Raw genomic sequence first — 17962 nt, forward strand, 5'->3', positions numbered from 1 at the left:
TTGTCCTCCATCCCGCAAGCTAAACTTTCCCCAGTTGGCCCTCTTCTCGAGCGAGTGGTGCTGAAGTCTTGTGCGAGTCACGTCTAAAAGAGAAAAAGACCAAGGATGGCCCCCAAGCGGAAATTGTCACATGCAGATGGCAACCCCACAACGAGCAACGAAGCCTTGTGCGAGGGCATCACTCCCATTTCCACTATTGAATCTGTTGTAAGTAATGTATTCCCAAATTGATAGATGCTTCCTTAATTTCCTGCATGTGATTAGTTAGGTTCCAAACTTTAGCACGTGAGAAATAGTTCGTTGAAAAAGGTAAACTTCATCTCAACTATTCGAAGGATTGAGTTTCCCAAATGCTTATTTCAAGAGATAACTCCTTGGTGAAGAGCGAGCACCACCAACCTTGGGGGAGGTTTACTGTGCACAGCCAAGAGTTAAGCTATGTTTGACAAATTATTTCTTAGAATCCATAAATAGTCAAAACATTCATTTCAATTCAATAAGTAGCATGATAGTTTTGATATATTTTTGGCTTGATCTAGGAGAGAGAATAGGAGATGCAACAAAGGTAAAGGCAATAATAGTGATAGGGACTAGTGAGGGATTGATATGTCTAGCTAGGGTTGATTTAAGGAGTAGATGGATGAAGCGAGGAGAGTAACTTATAGAGGCAAGATGATTCATCATGAAAATAACAATTGTATTGCTTTTCATGTCTTGCAAGATATGTAGAGGTCTATAGTTATTGTAAACTATATTCATGTTGGCATGTATTGATTTTAACTTAGTAGCCTTGTATGCGATGTTTGTTTTCAAATTTTGTCATTGTATATTTTATGATTTCTCTATGGTTGGGTCTATGATAATAATGCAAATGAGAAGATTGAGTTGATTTTGCATGAAAGTACATATCATGTAAAGTGTGCAAACAAATATATTAAATTACTCAAATGTTAATATTATGTTCCCACTTACAAGTAGTTGTAATTGCTTGACGTTTACTAGCCTTGGATGGCTCACAATGGATTGGAAGACCAACATGGACACCTTTGACTTGGCAATCTTAGATTAAAATGATGTGAAAGCTAACCTTTTTAATTCCATTGCCCAAAATCTCGCCAAGAAAACACACTCCATTAGCCTTCTAATCTCTTTATCCAATTGATAGCTTTAACCTTTTTGGTTGTTATCTATGACGGTATGTGAGCAAGATTTTTATATTTGGCTTAGATACATTTCCTCTTGCTCCTCGTGGAACAAAAATCTATATTCATCTTGTAATTATTGAGAAATATGTTATGTTTAATTATTTTATCTCTTACTATTATTAACAAAAGGTCAAGGGGGGGGGAGAAGAAGAAAACAAAAGATGTGTCCACACTAGAGATCACATGCGAAAACATCTGTGATTGCCACGTGTCTGTTGTGCGTCCACTCACAAATGCCCGTCCTACGATGAATGGATGCATTCCCTCATGGTCTATCCCATAGGCAAAACCCACACCAATTGAATGTAGAAAGGAGTATAAATCAAAGGGTTTAGAGAGTGAGAGGCAACAACCTATCACCATGATGGGTTGGTTTGCCCGTGAAGATGCAAAAGTGTATTTTTGGATTATAATAATGTAGATATGATAACCATAATAATATGACATTATATACATCAATGATTAATGGTTATTATAATGGTTACATTATACTGTAATGCATATATATCACTTATATTAGTATATTATATACTAGTGTAAATATGATTACATATTTCACTATTATTTAATTATCATAATTATCATATAAATATAAAGTTTAAATTAATGTGTATATATAATATTATATATATAAACAACTTTTAGATTAATGTGTGTATACATATACATATATAATATAGACATATGATAATGAAATATATAGATGTATATTGATGTGCATATATTGACTTAGTATACTATATTATATTTAGCATATATATTAAGTAACTTTGTGTGTGTATGCATGTGTGCACGTGCATGTGTGTATATACATATATATGGATTAAAGGAGACAAATAGAGATTAGGTAGAGATGAATAACACGCATTCTCTTAATCATAAATCTTGCATGCATCTACTTTCCCTCCTCTCTCTATTCCAATTGTGCACAATCTTATCCTCCTATATTTGATGATGATGATCATGCTATCACACTTGTGACATGGTAACTTTGGTGTCCTCAATATATCATCTATATATCTAATGCTTAAATTACCAATACTTTTTTTTGGATACATTGCATGATAGGATTGTAGGTAATGTACTATGTTCATGATTTTCATCCATTCAGAGAGAGAGAGAGAGAGAGAGAGAGAGAGAGAGAGAGAGAGAGAGAGAGAGAGAGAGAGAGAGAGAGAGAGAGAGAGAGAGAGAGAGAGAGAGAGAGAGAGAGAGAGAGAGAGAGAAATGGTTTATTCAATGCTAATTTTCCATCTTGAGAAAAACTCGTTTTTCTTGGATGAAACGGACCATTAAAGTTGCTTTAAAAACCTAACTACCCATCTTCCATTTGTCCCATTAATTAGGCTTATGCTAGCATTAGAAACCCATCAATATGACAATGCTCTTTAGACTCTCAAGTGCGTCTCCCAAGAAATAAGTGCTCTTTGGCACTTGCACCATCCCTCTAAAGAGAGAGAGAGAGAGAGAGAGAGAGAGAGAGAGAGAGAGAGAGAGAGAGAGAGAGAGAGAGAGAGAGAGAGAGAGAGAGAGAGAGAGAGAGAGAGAGAGAGAGAGAGAGAGAGAGAGAGAGAGAGAGAGAGAGAGAGAGAGAGAGAGAGAACACAAAATAGTTTAATCAAAGCTAATTTTCCTCGAAGAAATGGGCCTTTAAAGTTGCTTTAAAAACCTAACTAGCAATCTTCCATTTATCCCATGAATTGAGATTTAGCATAATAAATCAAGTGATATGACAATGCTCTTTGGGCACTTGGGTGCATCTCCCAAGAAATAAGTGCGTGCACTCACTATTGATTCATGTGTCTTGAATGTTTTGTAGGGTGTAGATTGCTTGATAGGGATATCATTTTGGTGTCTTTTGGGTTCAATTCCCCTTCAATCTTATCCAATTAATGTTTTTATGTAAAAATATTCCCTAGCTAGAAGTTATTGCTTAATATATATAAGATAGATTGTATACTTGTAACTAGGAATTCATTTGGTGAATACCACCAATTTTGTTAGTAATTTTTAGGATATGAATATTGAGAGAGAGAGAGAGAGAGAGAGAGAGAGAGAGAGAGAGAGAGAGAGAGAGAGAGAGAGAGAGAGAGAGAGAGAGAGAGAGAGAGAGAGAGAGAGAGAGAGAGAGAGAGCAAAAAGAAGATGAGAGAGAACCCAAATACAATACCTTTGTTTGAACCCTCTTCCCGCATGAATTGTGCCTTAGGATGTTAAGTGCCTTAATTGTTACTAGCACCAGTGTAAAGCACCGACCTAAATTTGGTGCAAAGAACCACATCAACTAAAGATAACCTTTCAACAGTGTATAGAAAAGTAAAATTTCTTCTCACCCACAATCTAAGAAAACCCCCGTTAGCCCCAACCATAGCTACCTTCCCCCATCAATTCTAACCCTCAACCATGTTATTGCTTCGCCATTGCAAGTTCCACATGCTATATCCTCTATCAATAACTCTACTAAGAAGAGAAAGCTTTGTTTTCAATAAATGATTTAGGACATTACATGCTTTCTTTTTCATTTAGCTTTTGTTATGGTTGGTATACTACAAATGCATTTCAAAGTCACTTTTTCTTCATTTATATTTCACATTCATATGGTTCAAATAAACAATGTTATTGCTTTCTTTATTTTGTATGTTGAATCATTGCGAGGTACAAGTGTATTTTTGAAATCAAGTTATTGTTTCAACAATTGACACGGAAGTGCAATACATTAACTATTAATAATACAATTGCTTTACAATAGTTTTGGGGTCTCTCATGGTTTGTTTTTTAGGGACTCAACTGATCATGAATCATATTGCCATGTAAGATACGCATCAAGATGTGAAATGTATTAACCAATAGTAATTGTGGTGCTTCAAAGTTTGGCATTGAGTGTCAGGAGGAAACCAAGCTTGGAGAGCCTAGTATTTATTTACAATTTTGTGCCTTTGTACCTAGCAAGGCTAACCATTGCATTAGTTTCTCTCATTTTCCTTACAAACAAGCTTCTTTATCATTTGGAAATTGCAAATAATGAATTTTAATTATTTGTAAGTTCAATATATTGAACAATGACCTTTCCATAGCCATTGAGACAAGATCACCTTGTTCAAAACAATAGAAAAAAGAGAAGAGGAAGCATTAGTGGCACTAGTGGCTTCTTCTCTCATTGCTCAGTTTACTGTCTGTCTATGAGAGAAGTTTAGAATATTAAGTAATGCAAGACTTACCTCATATGCAAATTGCCCCTTTTCCATTCCTTGTTCTTTGCTATCACCATTACTTCCTTAATTTGGTCTCTCCTTTCCACTAACCTTTTCCCTCTTCCTATAGAGAAAGGGAGATTCCAAGCATGCTTGAGAGAGAGAGAGAGAGAGAGAGAGAGAGAGAGAGAGAGAGAGAGAGAGATGGTTTATAGCATCCTCAACCTTATGCACTTTGTCACAAAGTTTTCATCATGTGTGGCTAGGATAATAATATTGCAACTAAAGCTATCTACTTTTGGAAGAGAAGGGCTAGATTGGCATCACTTTAAGAGTAATTTCACTACTTTATGGGAAGACTATGAAGGAGTGCAAATATTAAATCTTAAACCACAAAAAAGGCACACATCTATAATTTGTAACATATCAACTATAATGTGAGCTAGTATGTGAGTTAGAAACTTGTGTTCAATGATAATGTAGGATGATGTCCACACTTTATTTGTTCCACCATGCCTTGTGTGTTAACACCTTTCAAAGTTGCATTCTTTGCAACCATCATAGAAGAATTCAGGAAAGTTAGATAAGATAACTCCAAAGGAACTCGCATGTGCCACCTCATAAATGTTTAAGATGTCTTCGAGTTGTGTCTCTCTAAGTACACCAAAGCCATGTTTTGTGTTCAACCGTGCTCTCTCTCTCTCTCTCTCTCTCTCTCTCTCTCTCTCTCTCTCTCTCTCTCTCCCCACTGGTAGAATTTGGGAAAGTCACATGAGCTAACCTCAAAGGAAGTCACAAGTGTTTCCTCTTCAAGGTTTTGGATTGATTCTAGTTTTGTTTTTACGAGTAGACGGAGCTATGTTTGTTTTCATCTCTCAACTTCATTGACTCTACAATTTATCAACAAATATACTCACTTTTGTGTAGGTGAATAAATATCATACCTAACATTCTAAAAGATGAGAAAAAAGATATCACCCCCTATTATCCCCTCAAAGTGCTACATAGACGAGCGGTTTTACATGTGACATGGATACAAACCTCAAAGATTTCTTTTTTGTGAGGAATATTACAAGGATAGGAACAGGATAGTCCTTACTACTTGATGAAAAGGGAGGCTAGAGGATATGGACTGGGATAGTCCTACTAATAAGAAAGTGGGAGAATATATGTTAACCATCCTAACTACTAGCAATAATAACAATAACAAGAAGTGCTAATACTACTAATAATCATATATCCTCCGCTTATTATTACTATTAGCATTACCACATTATATTCTTCCACTTATTATTATCATTATTATTAGTGGTACTACTTTATAATCTTCCACTTTATCATTAATATCGAGTCATTATAATTTATTAGTATTATATATTACTTTATTTTTATCAATATAATAATAATAATCTATATTCTTCCAATTTATTGTTATTATTATCATCAAGTGATAAGAATGCATTAGTATTATATCACTTTATTACTATAATCAGTATAATAATAAAGTGATACTACTACCAGTAATAATAAAGTGGGCGAATATATGTCTCCTTTTCGTTCCAGGATAATAATATGCTGAATATATTCATAAATATTCTTTTTATGTTTAATTTTGGAGGGAGGTCCCGCCCCTTTCATGCATGCTCTGTGTGTGTGTGTGATGAGCGTGTCTTAAAAATGCCTTTTGTGCTTCCTCTTCTTCTTCTTCCTCATCCTGCCCCAGATTTTTCTCCCACTGGCTGCATTTGATTTCTGCATTGGCCTCCATCGCCAGCAGCTCCGCGGCCTCCATTTTTATCTCCTTCGGTCACCCCACCGGTGCGTGTTCAAGCTTTCAAACTATCCTCCATCCATCTGGCTTCTGTCTGTTAATCGATCGAATTCCCTCCATTAGGACGTCCTTCTGGACCTCATAACTCAAGTTCTAATTCTAATTCTCTCAATTTCAAATTTCCCCCTGCGAGCTTAGCTTGACGTTCCAAGTCCATGCAGCTTCCATTCACTGCCCCATTCTGTTAGATCAATTCCATGCTTCTCGTTGGATATCTTGCTGAAGTCACAGATAACCACAGTTTGTTAGATTAATTGCCAGCTTGTCTTTGGATGTATAGATAGTATCGTTGCAGGGTGCTTCAAACGTGCAAAATCTGATTGATTATCTATTCTTGTCTTTGGATGTATAGATAATTGCCTTTGCAGGATGCTTCAAACGTGCGAAATCTGATTGCTACAATCGGGCAGTATCACATTCTTTTCTTACATTATATGCAATATAGGCTTTACCTGGGAAATTAATGCTTTGAACAGGAAGTATCATTGAGGAAAGGAAGCTGCCAAAAATCTCATGGAACATTCATCCAGATTCGTCACTTGGGTTTCATTGGCTGCAGCTGCACTTGTCGGTGCAAGTGTAGTGGCAGTGTCAGCTTTATGGCTTCATAAGCGAGCCATCGAACAACTTCTTGATCACCCCTACCAGTACAATGAAGCTGGCACCCCGAATGCTTCTGCCATCAAGAAAGCTCGAAGACATCGCAAACCTGGTCGTACGCCCTCTCCTGCTCCAGTTCAACATGTACGCAGTCGCTCTTGTAGTAGGGAAAGATCTTCCACAAGAGCACAGGAAGCTTCACCTCATGGAAATGCTCACGATGGTACAAAGTTACAGCATATATTTCACACAATGAAGACAACAGAGAGTGATGTTGACTTGGAGTGTAGCTCACAGACCTACTTCAACAATCTCAGCTCAATTCCCCCAGGTCTTCCTCGAGTTCAAACACGTAAGGAAGGTAATATTAAAGTTGTGAATTATCTCAAAATGCATCCTCTTGCACGCATTATTTTGAGCGATTTAACCCTATCAGGCTTTATTTTTTCTCTAGAAAGGGGAGCTTTGGGCTGATTAGTCTACAATGCTGACAGGTGGTAACAACCACTTGAGTCCAACTAGAAGGACAGTTCCGCTAGGTAACTCAGCAATAAGACCCAGTACTCCCAAATCGCCCATTGGAGGGAGCACGTTTGACAGTATGGAAAGTTCTGAGGGAGAAGATAATTCAAGTGACCGTGATGAGCAGGCTTATGGATACGATGAGGTGAATGGTGGTGGCCACAGAACAGAGTCAGTGTTGCCAAGGAAGGTAGGAGTCATTCTTTGATTATGGTTCATTTGCAATTGTGGTAAAGGACTTTGAGCACTAATATAAAACCTCTAGATGTTTGTCTGAAATTGTTGGGTGTAGCAGGACGAGACTATGAAAGCCTCTGGACCAGCTGTCCCTGCAGACCTTGCAAATGGAAAAGGAGATAAAAGTGGAACTGCCATGATTAGGTCTCACAGCATACCTGGAGAGCTCCATGGAATTCATACACCTGATCCAGTGGCGGCTGATATTCTTAGGAAAGAGCCAGAACAAGAGACCTTTGTACGACTCCAAATCACACCAATTGGTATGTGTGCAAGTACTCCATGTAATCTTTATGAAACTCCATTTTCAATGATTGTTTATGTGTACAAGTACTTTGCTGTAACCTCTATGGAACCCTATTTTCAGTGATGTTTGACTTGAAAATTTGCTGAACTATTGCAAAATGAACAAAACAAGAATGGTACTAAATAGACTACTAGGGCTTTGAAACTATTCAAACAACAGTGCATAAATGATAGTCTGCAATTTTTTTGAAACTATTCAAACAGTAGTGCATAAATGATAGTCTGCAAATTTATGTGGAAAAATTGAAGGGAAGTTTTAGACGAGACACCATTGCAAGGTGGCCACCATCTCACTGGATACATGGCTGTGACATACTCTAAATTGTTCCTTTTTTAAATATCATGGAAGTAGAACACAATCTACTTTCGGGACACGTTGTTTAATATTTGATAAGCGCGCCTAACTTGCTTGCTCAAATAGAAGTGATCAATTGAAGTTTCCAAAAATGATAAGCCATTTATCTCAGAAATCCTTCTAAGCACATTGGCAACTTTGTTAATTGCACCCTTATCCCAGACTCCAACCCCTACACAAGTTCTTGCACCTTGTGTTATGGTTTCGTAGGCCAATTGCAAACAAAATTTCAGTGATTTGCTATTTTGGTTTCCATCTATAGCCCCAAAAAGGCTTTATTTGTGCCATTTATTAGTATTTGGGTGCCACTCGAGAGAGCTGGGGTGCTAGCCTAGATAGTTAAGTGACTCGTGTGCCTATAAGTAGGGCATGGGCATTTATCCATCTACATCATAGTTGCTTGGAGTTTCGGAAACGTAGAAATGGAAACACATTTTGGAATTGCAAAACGGAGTTTCGGATGAAATGGTGAAATGGAAAAATGGATTTTATGTCTATTTCTAGGAATATTTTAATATTAGACATATATGAAGAGGTAATACCATTTGTAACTTGAACCTCTACACCAAGATACTTGAATTCTTCAACAACATAGAATATACATGTAACATTAGAATAGATTACATGATTCTACCAAAGATTGTAAAATCACAATCCATGAGTTTCGAAAACTTTAAAGATTAGGATTTAGAACTCAATATAAAAGATTTTAGTATGCCATGAATGATGATGTCAACAGTGAATAGCCATAAACTCATATTATCATTTATCATATAGACGCACAAATAAATAGTGGCAAAAGGGGGGAAAACCAACTCTAATGAGTGTGGACAACAAAGGTTCTAGAGGGAAGAGAGATTGCTCGATGGAGCTTGGAAATAGTAAAAAAAACAGCTGCTATCTGAGGGAAAACAGTTGGAAATATTGTGGACAGGAAAGGAAAAGCATTAGTCAGTTGAAGCGTGAGAGATTTAGGATTTAGGGGATGTAGACAGCATTTGATCTGTAAGGGGGGAAGCAAAACAACGGCTAAGGAGAGTGTGCAAGAGTAAAAAGGTGGAGAGTAGAGGAATACATGCACAAATTGCACGCAAGGAGGCGGAGTGACCAAAATGACCTGAAATTGGGGCTATCACTGCATGTCCCGAAATGCGTTTTGGACAAGAAATGTTTCGGGCCGTTTTTGGGCAGCTCGAAATGGTGTTTCAGGCAACTATGATCTACATACCCTTAACACTTTCATGTTCATTCTTCATCATTCCCCCATTTATTCTCTCCATCACGCCTTTAGCCTCAGCCCTCTATCACTACTATCCACACCCCTACCTTGGTAGATATCTCAGTTTGTGGTACTTTCCAGCTGATCATGACACCCTACCAATAGGTGATATCATTCTTGAGGTCTTCACATTGCCATTAAGTCCAGACACTTTAGATCATTGTATGTTGAGTCCCCATATCTTGACGACTCGTTCTTCATCATCTCCATTGCTATGTTTGCTGGTTTCCCTCCTCCCAAGAGTGGTACAACATATCTTTTTATCATATTGTGTGTTTGCAGCTCTTGTTGCCACTCCAACACCCAGGCGACAATTTCTAGCCATGGGCCACCTTTTGGAGGCTGCTTTTGCATTGATTCAGGCTATCTACAGCAGGCTACACCCTCTTTATCAGCCCTGCATCAAATACCTGTGGTTTTGCATTTTGCCCTCTCTTGAAGTGTTGCCCAATAGTCACGTGTCTAGAGCCACTTACATAGAGAGATCTTGATTGAGATTCTTCTTGCATTTTCTTCTCTATTAGCTGCCGGACAGTTGTCTTGACAGAACCATTATCATCTCAAAGAGGTTTCAACATTTTCTTCATCTCTGACAGCTCGTGAGGACTGCATTTTATACCCTCTATTGCTGTCCTTTATCTTTCGGTGTCTACTGAGTACTTTGATGTTCCATTGCTTGGAGGACTGCGTTTGGATCCCTCCATAGAGTAGCTCTTTTATCATAATCATCAATACCTCTACCTGAAGATTTGTGTTTTGTTCCCTTCACAATGTAGATCCCCTCTAGGTGCTATTGCCTAATTAGCTAGGATAGTGTAGTCATCTCCGAGCTTTGCTCCATTGTGTTAGCATGATTCATTCAGTATGATTCAATGTTCATCATTGTTCATTCTTCTTCTATATTTTGAGTTTTCTTTGTCACATTGTTTGCTGTACACTCGATGTTTTGCCCCTCCAAACCAACCATTTCTCAACAATCTCTACCCGACTCCTTGAGACACGGAGGTTTGAGTCCCTCATTGTATCTTTCACATTCTCATACACTCATCTTTAGTTGAGCATTCTATAGATTGTGTTCATCATGTTGTCCTATGTTTATTTGTGTTTGCCCTAACATTTCTTCACAAATAATATAAGCAAGAAACTCACAACTCACTAGAAGGGAAAGCACTCTATAGTCTTGAGATAAAAATGATAGGATAACTCACATAACCCACTTACTAGAGGAAACTATCATTCTATAATATTGAGATAACAATGAGAGTACAATAACACATGTACACATGACTAATGGGACATCAATTTGGGTGGGGTAGTATCGAAAAAAGTGGGACACCTTGGACAAAAATGGGAATTACTAGAATGGAAGTGGACACAATATTTCAATAGAGTTGATCATGTGTCTATAGCTAGTCTTTTGTTGCTCAGTACTACTAGATGAAGAAGTTATATCTTTGGGCCTGAAATTGGTCTCATTTTTACCCTGAAATCTCTTTGGAAAGTAAGTAGAGGTCCCATTCTCTCGAATGCTGTGCTATTGCTAAAGTGCCACCTTGGCCTTCCTATCCTTTGTCCCATAATATTTATGGGAGAAAATTTAAAAAATGTGTTTTAAGTGCAAAGAAATGCTCTAAACGTAAAAACACAAAACCAATCGTACGGCAAAGCATAGATTGATAAACACAAAATAAAGTTAGGGTTAGGGTTAGGGTTAGGGTAACTCAGAGTGAGTGAACACAATGAATAATGAATATACAATGCTCATGCAACAAACATACTATGCAGTGAATACTAAACCTCAAACTCTCGTATCTCTGGGATTAAGGTATAAGTTATGAGCTGTAGAGTGTGTCATACTTTGAACGGATCCCGAATTGCAGCCAAAGGTAGCCTCCAAGTGTCGAACACTAGCAAATGCAGCAAGGAAGGCTAGATCTGATACAAACAACAGTGTAGAAGAGAGAAAGACTAAAAAGTAGGTATTTGAGGAGAAAAAACTGAGTGACAGCTGTTAGGTGCAAACGTAGTCTGTGGAGGAGAGAGAAGATCAAGGCCTTAGCCAGAAATTGTAAAGGCAACTTGTTGAGGAGAGAGAAGATCTGGGCAACAACTCTAGACTGCTAGTGACAACACCGGATGTTGATGTCAATATTAAATGTAACACTCAGACAATGGTTGGGTGATAGCTCTAGGGTACTAGAGGTGACAATTACAGACAGGTGGTGAAGATTGGAACTAAGCGCAAGATGGTAGTAGATGGCAGGGGGAAGCTCTGACCGCGATGTTCTTCGCAAACGGGGAGTAGGCAGAGATACAACTCTTGAAACTTGTATAAACGAGATTAAGGGAGAGTGGTGGGTTGCATGCCTATTTATAGAAGGTTTGGGATATCCAAATTAGGGTTTTGCATGTGGGACATAATGACTCTCTAGGATTGCATTTCTTCATTAATTAAGGGTGTTTTGAGGTTGTTTAAGTCAAGCTAATGCATTTTTAGCTCAACACCCCCTCTTAGGCCCAAAACTGAGCGATGAGAAATAAGCCCTTGATATATTTTTTCTTTTATCCCAAGGCGTTTCATCCCAAAGCAGCTAGGGCATAGGGTAAAGGGTGCATGTCGGCTGTCTAGTGGCCTACCAAGACTACAAAGGCGATGATTATTTTACCAAGGGAATCCAAGTGATCACCCTAGAGAGGTCAGGGCATCGGACCAAGGGTGCATGTTGGCTACCAAGGGCCTACCAAGTTCTGCAAAGGCAAATGGAATCCACATTGGACTTTTTTTAAAAGGGCTTTTGGTGTAATTTATTCAAAAGATTTAGTATTAAATGATGGTTTTAAATAAGTTTTCTTCCCATTGAGTCTCTGTGTCTCGAAGTATGGGAAAATAAGGATGGATAGTCCCATGACCTTTATAAAACAAGCAAAACAATCCCACATACTACTAGGATAAGTGCCTAGGGATTCCTAAGTGTATGTGTATGCCAATCAAATGGAGAATATATGGAGAGAAAGGCAAGACGAGTAAGCAAGCAAGACAAGCAAAGGCAATATACAAGTATAGGAAAAAATTACATTCGAAGAGTGCCATGTGCAATACCGCGAGTATGGTGGATCTAGAGTTGACCAATCCAAGGGTGACCGAAAAGGGATAAATGCACATAGATGTATGTTTACATGAATAAAATGCCAATACATGGGGTAATGCAAAGGAAGATGTAAGTATTCATGCTTATGTTGAATGCAATGCAACGGTGTCACTTGGACAGTGCCCATAGGGAAATTGTTCACTTGCCCAAGCGTTCTTTTACAATCATTTTTCATCCTGACAGTGCGGATGAAGCTACAAATGTCCATAACATACAAGACAAAATAAATAAATGTCTGAAAGTGAAAAATTGTATACATCATCACTATTACTATCATGAGAAGAAAATTGCCCTCTCTCAAATTGGAAGGAGAAGTAAGAGGAAAGCACTCTCTCCCTTTTAATTTGAAGAAGTAGAGGAGGGTGTACCCAAGTTGATCCGTGGTAGAAGATACTATAGAAGTGGCCTCTTGACCGCCTTGGTTAAAATATCCGCAAAATTGTCAATGGATGACACAAACTCTACACGTATGGTGCCTAGCTCAACTTGCTCTCTGGTGAAGTGGTAGTAAACCGTTATGTGCCGTGTCCGACGGGTGATGATAGGATTGCCTATGAGAGCAATGGCACTGTGGTTGTCACAGTAGACAACGGTGGACGACTTGCAAGGAAACTGTAGTGCAGCTGGCAAGTTCCTTAGATAGATGGCCTTCATAGTACCATTGAAGAGAGCCCGATACTCTGTCTTTGCTATGGAAGTCGTCATCGTCTCTTGCTTATTGCTAGCCCAAGAGATGGGTGCTGTGCCCAAGATGTAGAGGTAGCCTCTATGGAAACATTGGGTGTCAAGATATCTCACCTAGTTAGAATCAGTGTACCCGTGCAAGCATAAACCATGACCATAAGTTAGTTTATAATTATAGGTACACACTCAAAGATCTTAGCACACGAAGATGAGCAATCCAATGAGACATTCTAGGTGCATAAAAATACTGACTAAGCAAACTAACTGAGAATGCAAGATCTGGCCTATAGTATGAATCAACCAGAGTAATTTCAATGGATATGTGATGGATGTTGTTGTGGGAAACATGTTTGGTTTCTTTTGTCCATTAAATGTATTAGATGAAGGTGCACCTACTCTATATTTATCATGAGAAGTAAAATCATTTGAAGGAAAAGGAAGGGATGGAATACTTATAAATTCTTCTTTTAGCTTGCTACCTAGTTTTGAGTTCATAAAGAAATACTTGTCTTTCTCATTACTTACAAACCAAAGCTTGTTTTAAAGAGTCCCTTCTTGATGGGCATCTCCTGATCCAACAGAAAATACAGAATTAGTTGGCATAGAATCAGAAATAATAGGGTGCCGTAATGGAGATTCCGAAGGTCCTGCAAGATCATTAGCTCTGTGCAGCACCGAATCTAAAGGAGAAATCTCAGGCTTACCTTCAACCACTTGTTGAGCCCTATGCATAAGAATGAGATCATACTTAGTGGCATATAATTTGATATGGTTTGTGGACTCCATGGTAGTCCGATGGTTCTCCGCCCATGTCAGATTAGGCAGTAGCAAGTTGAGAGTCCCACTCTTTATCATTTCTGTCCACGTTTGGTTGTGGAGATTGGAGCGGTGTTGTGGATGTGTTCGAAGTCATCCGAACCTTCTATTCTTTTTGCTTTTGGTGAATGAGCTTTCCGATCAAAGGCCAAGGTTTGTTAGAGAGTACTTAGCTCTGATACCATGTGTAGAAATGCTTTAAATGTAAAAACACAAAACCAATCGTATGACAAAGCACAGATTGATAAACACAAAACATAGTTAGAGTTAGGGTTAGGGTAACTCAGAGACAATGAATACAATGAATAATGAAGTGAATGAATAATGAATATATAGTGCTCATGCAGTAAACACACTATGTAGTGAATACTGAACCTCGAACTCTTGTATCTCTTGGATAAAGGCAGAGGTAATGAGTTGTAGAGTGTGTCGTACTTCGAACGGATTTCGAATTGTAGCCAAAGGCAACCTGTAAGTGTTGGACATCAGCAAAGGCAACAACTAAGGAGGGTTGGATCTAATGCATACAACAATGCTGGAGAGAGAGAGAAAAATAGGTACCTAAGGAGAGAGAAAAAGTGGGCGATAGCTATTAAGTGTAAATGTAGCCTGTTGAGGAGAGAAGTTCAGGGTGGTAGTTAGAAACCGTAAACGTAGCCTGTTGAGGAGAGAGAAGATTAGGGCGATAGCTCTAGACTGCAGGTGACGGTAGTAGATGTTGACATTAGCATCAAACGTAGCAGTCAGACAGTAGGCGAGAGCTCCAGGGTACTAGGCAATAGTTGTAGACAGGTAGTGAAGGTTGGAATTAGGTGCCAAATGGTAGCAAATGGCTCGGGGAAGCTTTGACCATGATGCCCTTTGTGAACGGGGTGTGGGCAAGAAAGATATGGCTCTTGAAACTTGCATAAACGAGATTAAGGGAGAGTGGTGGGCTGCATGTCTATTTAGAAAGTTTGGGGCACCCAAATTAGGGTTTTGCATGTGGGACATAGTAACTCTCTAGGATCATGTTTCTTTTTAAAATAAGAGGGTTTCTTCATTAATTAAGTGTGATTTGGGGTAGTTTAAGTTAGGCTAATGCATTTTAGCTCAACATTAAGTGCATTAGAAGGGTTAATCGACAAAACCTTCTTTGTAGTCTTGTTAGGTATTCACCAATAATCTCATTCTATAGATCCAATCTCCATGACACATCTTACCTTGCCATGGAAATTAAATTGGAAAATTGCAAGTGACTATCACACACAAAAGTGAACGAGGGTTATGGGGGAAGGTTGGCTCAAAGAGTTAATGCATATGTGCACCTTCTACATGGTAATGGGATTTAGGGGAGCCATAAAATTTAAAAAGCAGAAGAATGGGGTGCACCCAATGGTCATGCTTATTGATGTGGTACAAGGCTGGGTGGTTAGACCATAAATTCACACTAGCATGATGATAATGTGGTTCTTTTCCTGTGTCATCACAAAACTGAAATGTGGCTGCCATTGGACATGTTGGATCTATGCATGCATGACACATCATATCTACATGCTAGGCTGGGATTGTGTGTGAAGTAATGTTGTTTGACAGAATTCAAGTTCAGACATCCAGAATCTATATTTTCCATAAAACATGTGGTATTGTAACATCAATGTTTAGATTCTCTCAAGGGTTTCACCAGAACAAAGTTTCTCTGACGAGGAAACCAGGGAAGGCATCAAGAGTCAAGTGGGACAAGAAAGTGAGGCTTACATTTTTTTTTTTGTTTCTTCATTCTCTCTCTTTTTTTTCTTTCATGTAGAGTCCAGGCTGTATGTGTAGGCAGTGTGTGCTGTAACCGCTCTTGAGAAAAAAGAGAAGACTTCTCCCAACATGTGTGTGAAATAGTGTGTTGAGCTGTCTTTCAGCTTTGAAGTCCTGAAAGGTGTGGGAAGTACCAAGTAGAATAATGACTAAGTGACCAACGGAAGATTAGATGATGACTGAAGAAGTTCTGATAATGCATTGATCATGTATGATAAGTAAGTTGGTTGCTCTGTAACAAACAAGAAGAGTATTGATTGCCCTGTAACAAGCTTACCTCTCAAGAAATAGGTATGCCCATCAGCTATTCTGTTTAGTTTTCAGCTCAACGTGACTCTGTTTCTATCAAAGTTTGTAGATCAAGAGACTAATTTGCACATACTTTCCCTCAAGATTGTAGTTGAAAATACTTGTTTGCACATGTGCATTGAGTGGACTCATATTATATACTTTCTGTGTTTCTAACTTCAGAGGCTCCATCTGAAGAAGAGGAGGAGGTGTGTATAATGATGCAAGACTGTCTGGCACTTCGTCAGAAGTATGTATATAGAGAAAATGTGGCACCTTGGCATAAAGAGGAAATAACAGATCCAAGTACTCCAAAGCCTAACCCGGATCCTTTCCATTATGAGCAAGAGCCAGCATCAAAGGTTAGTAAGTGCACATCCAGACCAATTGGTATCATGGTATATTTTTCATCCACTGTTCATGAGCATATGTAATTTCTACATGCACCTCAGCTTTATATTTATGGATTGCTGCCTTTTGACTCCTGATTGGCTATAGATTTAACATAATATTTTGGTCTTGCTTTTGCAGCATGTCTTCCGAATGATTGATGGAGTCGTACATGTGTATGAAGATGAAGACGGTATTAACTTTTTGATACTTTCCACATGTCTAAAGAAGCCTTCAGCTTTCCTCTATAGTATCACCTAGATCAAAATATATATTTTAATTATCCATACAAGTCTAACCTGTATGTTTAGATCATCCAGAATCAACATTGTGATCTTTAGAACAATGTGGCACACAATGAAATCGAACATTAATACATCTTTATATACTGTCTAAGCCACAGGTTGATACCCCCTGCTACTGATTTCTACTCTTTACATTGTAGTAAAGTGGATGGTTAGTTCTGTCTGTTTAAAGAATGTTTCTACGAAGAGCATGGCCTCCGCTTTACTGTGTTATAGCTTGCTTTCCGTATATCTGGCCTGCTCTCCCAAGAAGGGGCTAATGCCTTTGACTTTCAAAGTGCATAATTCCATCTAGGGAACCAAGTTCTTCTATAAATGGATAGTGATGTGTTTTTCATTTTTATGGTTGGCCAAAATCTGAATGCAGAGTCCCTCACTTGTTCACATACTTTAGCCTCTTTTGAATGCAGTTACATTTCAATGATTGTAAATACATGACTAATTTCATAATTCTTCTATTGTGATCATAGCCAAGGAGGAACTATTTCCAGTCATTGGTGCTACAGAATTTTTTACAGACATGCACCGGATTCTAAAGATAACCTCCTTGGGTAATGTCCGGACATTGTGCCATCATCGACTTCGTTTGCTAGAACAGGTATGGGCTGTTGTGCAAATTCACATAATTTTATCAGAAAGGTGCAGCTTGTAGGTGTTAAATCTTTGATTAACTGAAGGCGAGGCTGTTGTTCCTGTTCCAAATTCTAAATCTCGTATGCTCACTTATTTGGCAGAAGTTCAGTCTACATCTCATGCTAAATGCTGATCGTGAGTTTCTAGCTCAAAAAAGTGCACCTCATCGAGACTTTTACAATGTTCGGAAAGTTGATACTCATGTGCATCACTCCTCATGCATGAACCAGAAACATCTCTTAAGATTCATAAAATCCAAGCTGAAAAAGGAGCCAGATGAGGTCAGTAGAAATATGAGAAATGGTGGTGACTTGCCGATTGCATCTGTTACTGTAAATTTTGCTATCTTTTTCCTATGTTTTTAATTGCCTCCAAACTGATAA

The 17962-nt window shown here is 38.4% G+C and overlaps 1 protein-coding gene across 7 annotated transcripts in view; it reads left to right on the plus strand.

Moving 5' to 3' along the window:
* Window positions 1–6056: 6056 nt before the first annotated feature.
* LOC148013737 (AMP deaminase-like) overlaps window positions 6057–17962 on the plus strand; it is a 74255-nt gene continuing 62349 nt past the window's right edge. For 4 of the 7 annotated variants that reach the window (XR_015688964.1, XR_015688965.1, XR_015688962.1 and 1 more), the window contains exons 1-8: window positions 6057–6214; window positions 6580–7188; window positions 7322–7539; window positions 7642–7849; window positions 16435–16613; window positions 16783–16834; window positions 17417–17544; window positions 17681–17860. Coding sequence is in view for 1 of the 7 variants with exons in the window: in XM_087668627.1 (XP_087524753.1) it covers window positions 6741–7188; window positions 7322–7539; window positions 7642–7849; window positions 16435–16613; window positions 16783–16834; window positions 17417–17544; window positions 17681–17860 (1413 nt within the window). In the remaining 6 variants the exon portion in view is untranslated. The remainder of the gene's footprint in view (window positions 6215–6579; window positions 7189–7321; window positions 7540–7641; window positions 7850–16434; window positions 16614–16782; window positions 16835–17416; window positions 17545–17680; window positions 17861–17962) is intronic. The other 3 variants (XR_015688967.1, XR_015688966.1, XR_015688963.1) reach the window with 3 other exon arrangements.

This window comes from Lygodium microphyllum, chromosome 26 (assembly GCF_053477565.2).
Source record: "Lygodium microphyllum isolate KBCC chromosome 26, Lygodium_microphyllum_v1.1.10, whole genome shotgun sequence".
NCBI lineage: Eukaryota > Viridiplantae > Streptophyta > Polypodiopsida > Schizaeales > Lygodiaceae > Lygodium > Lygodium microphyllum.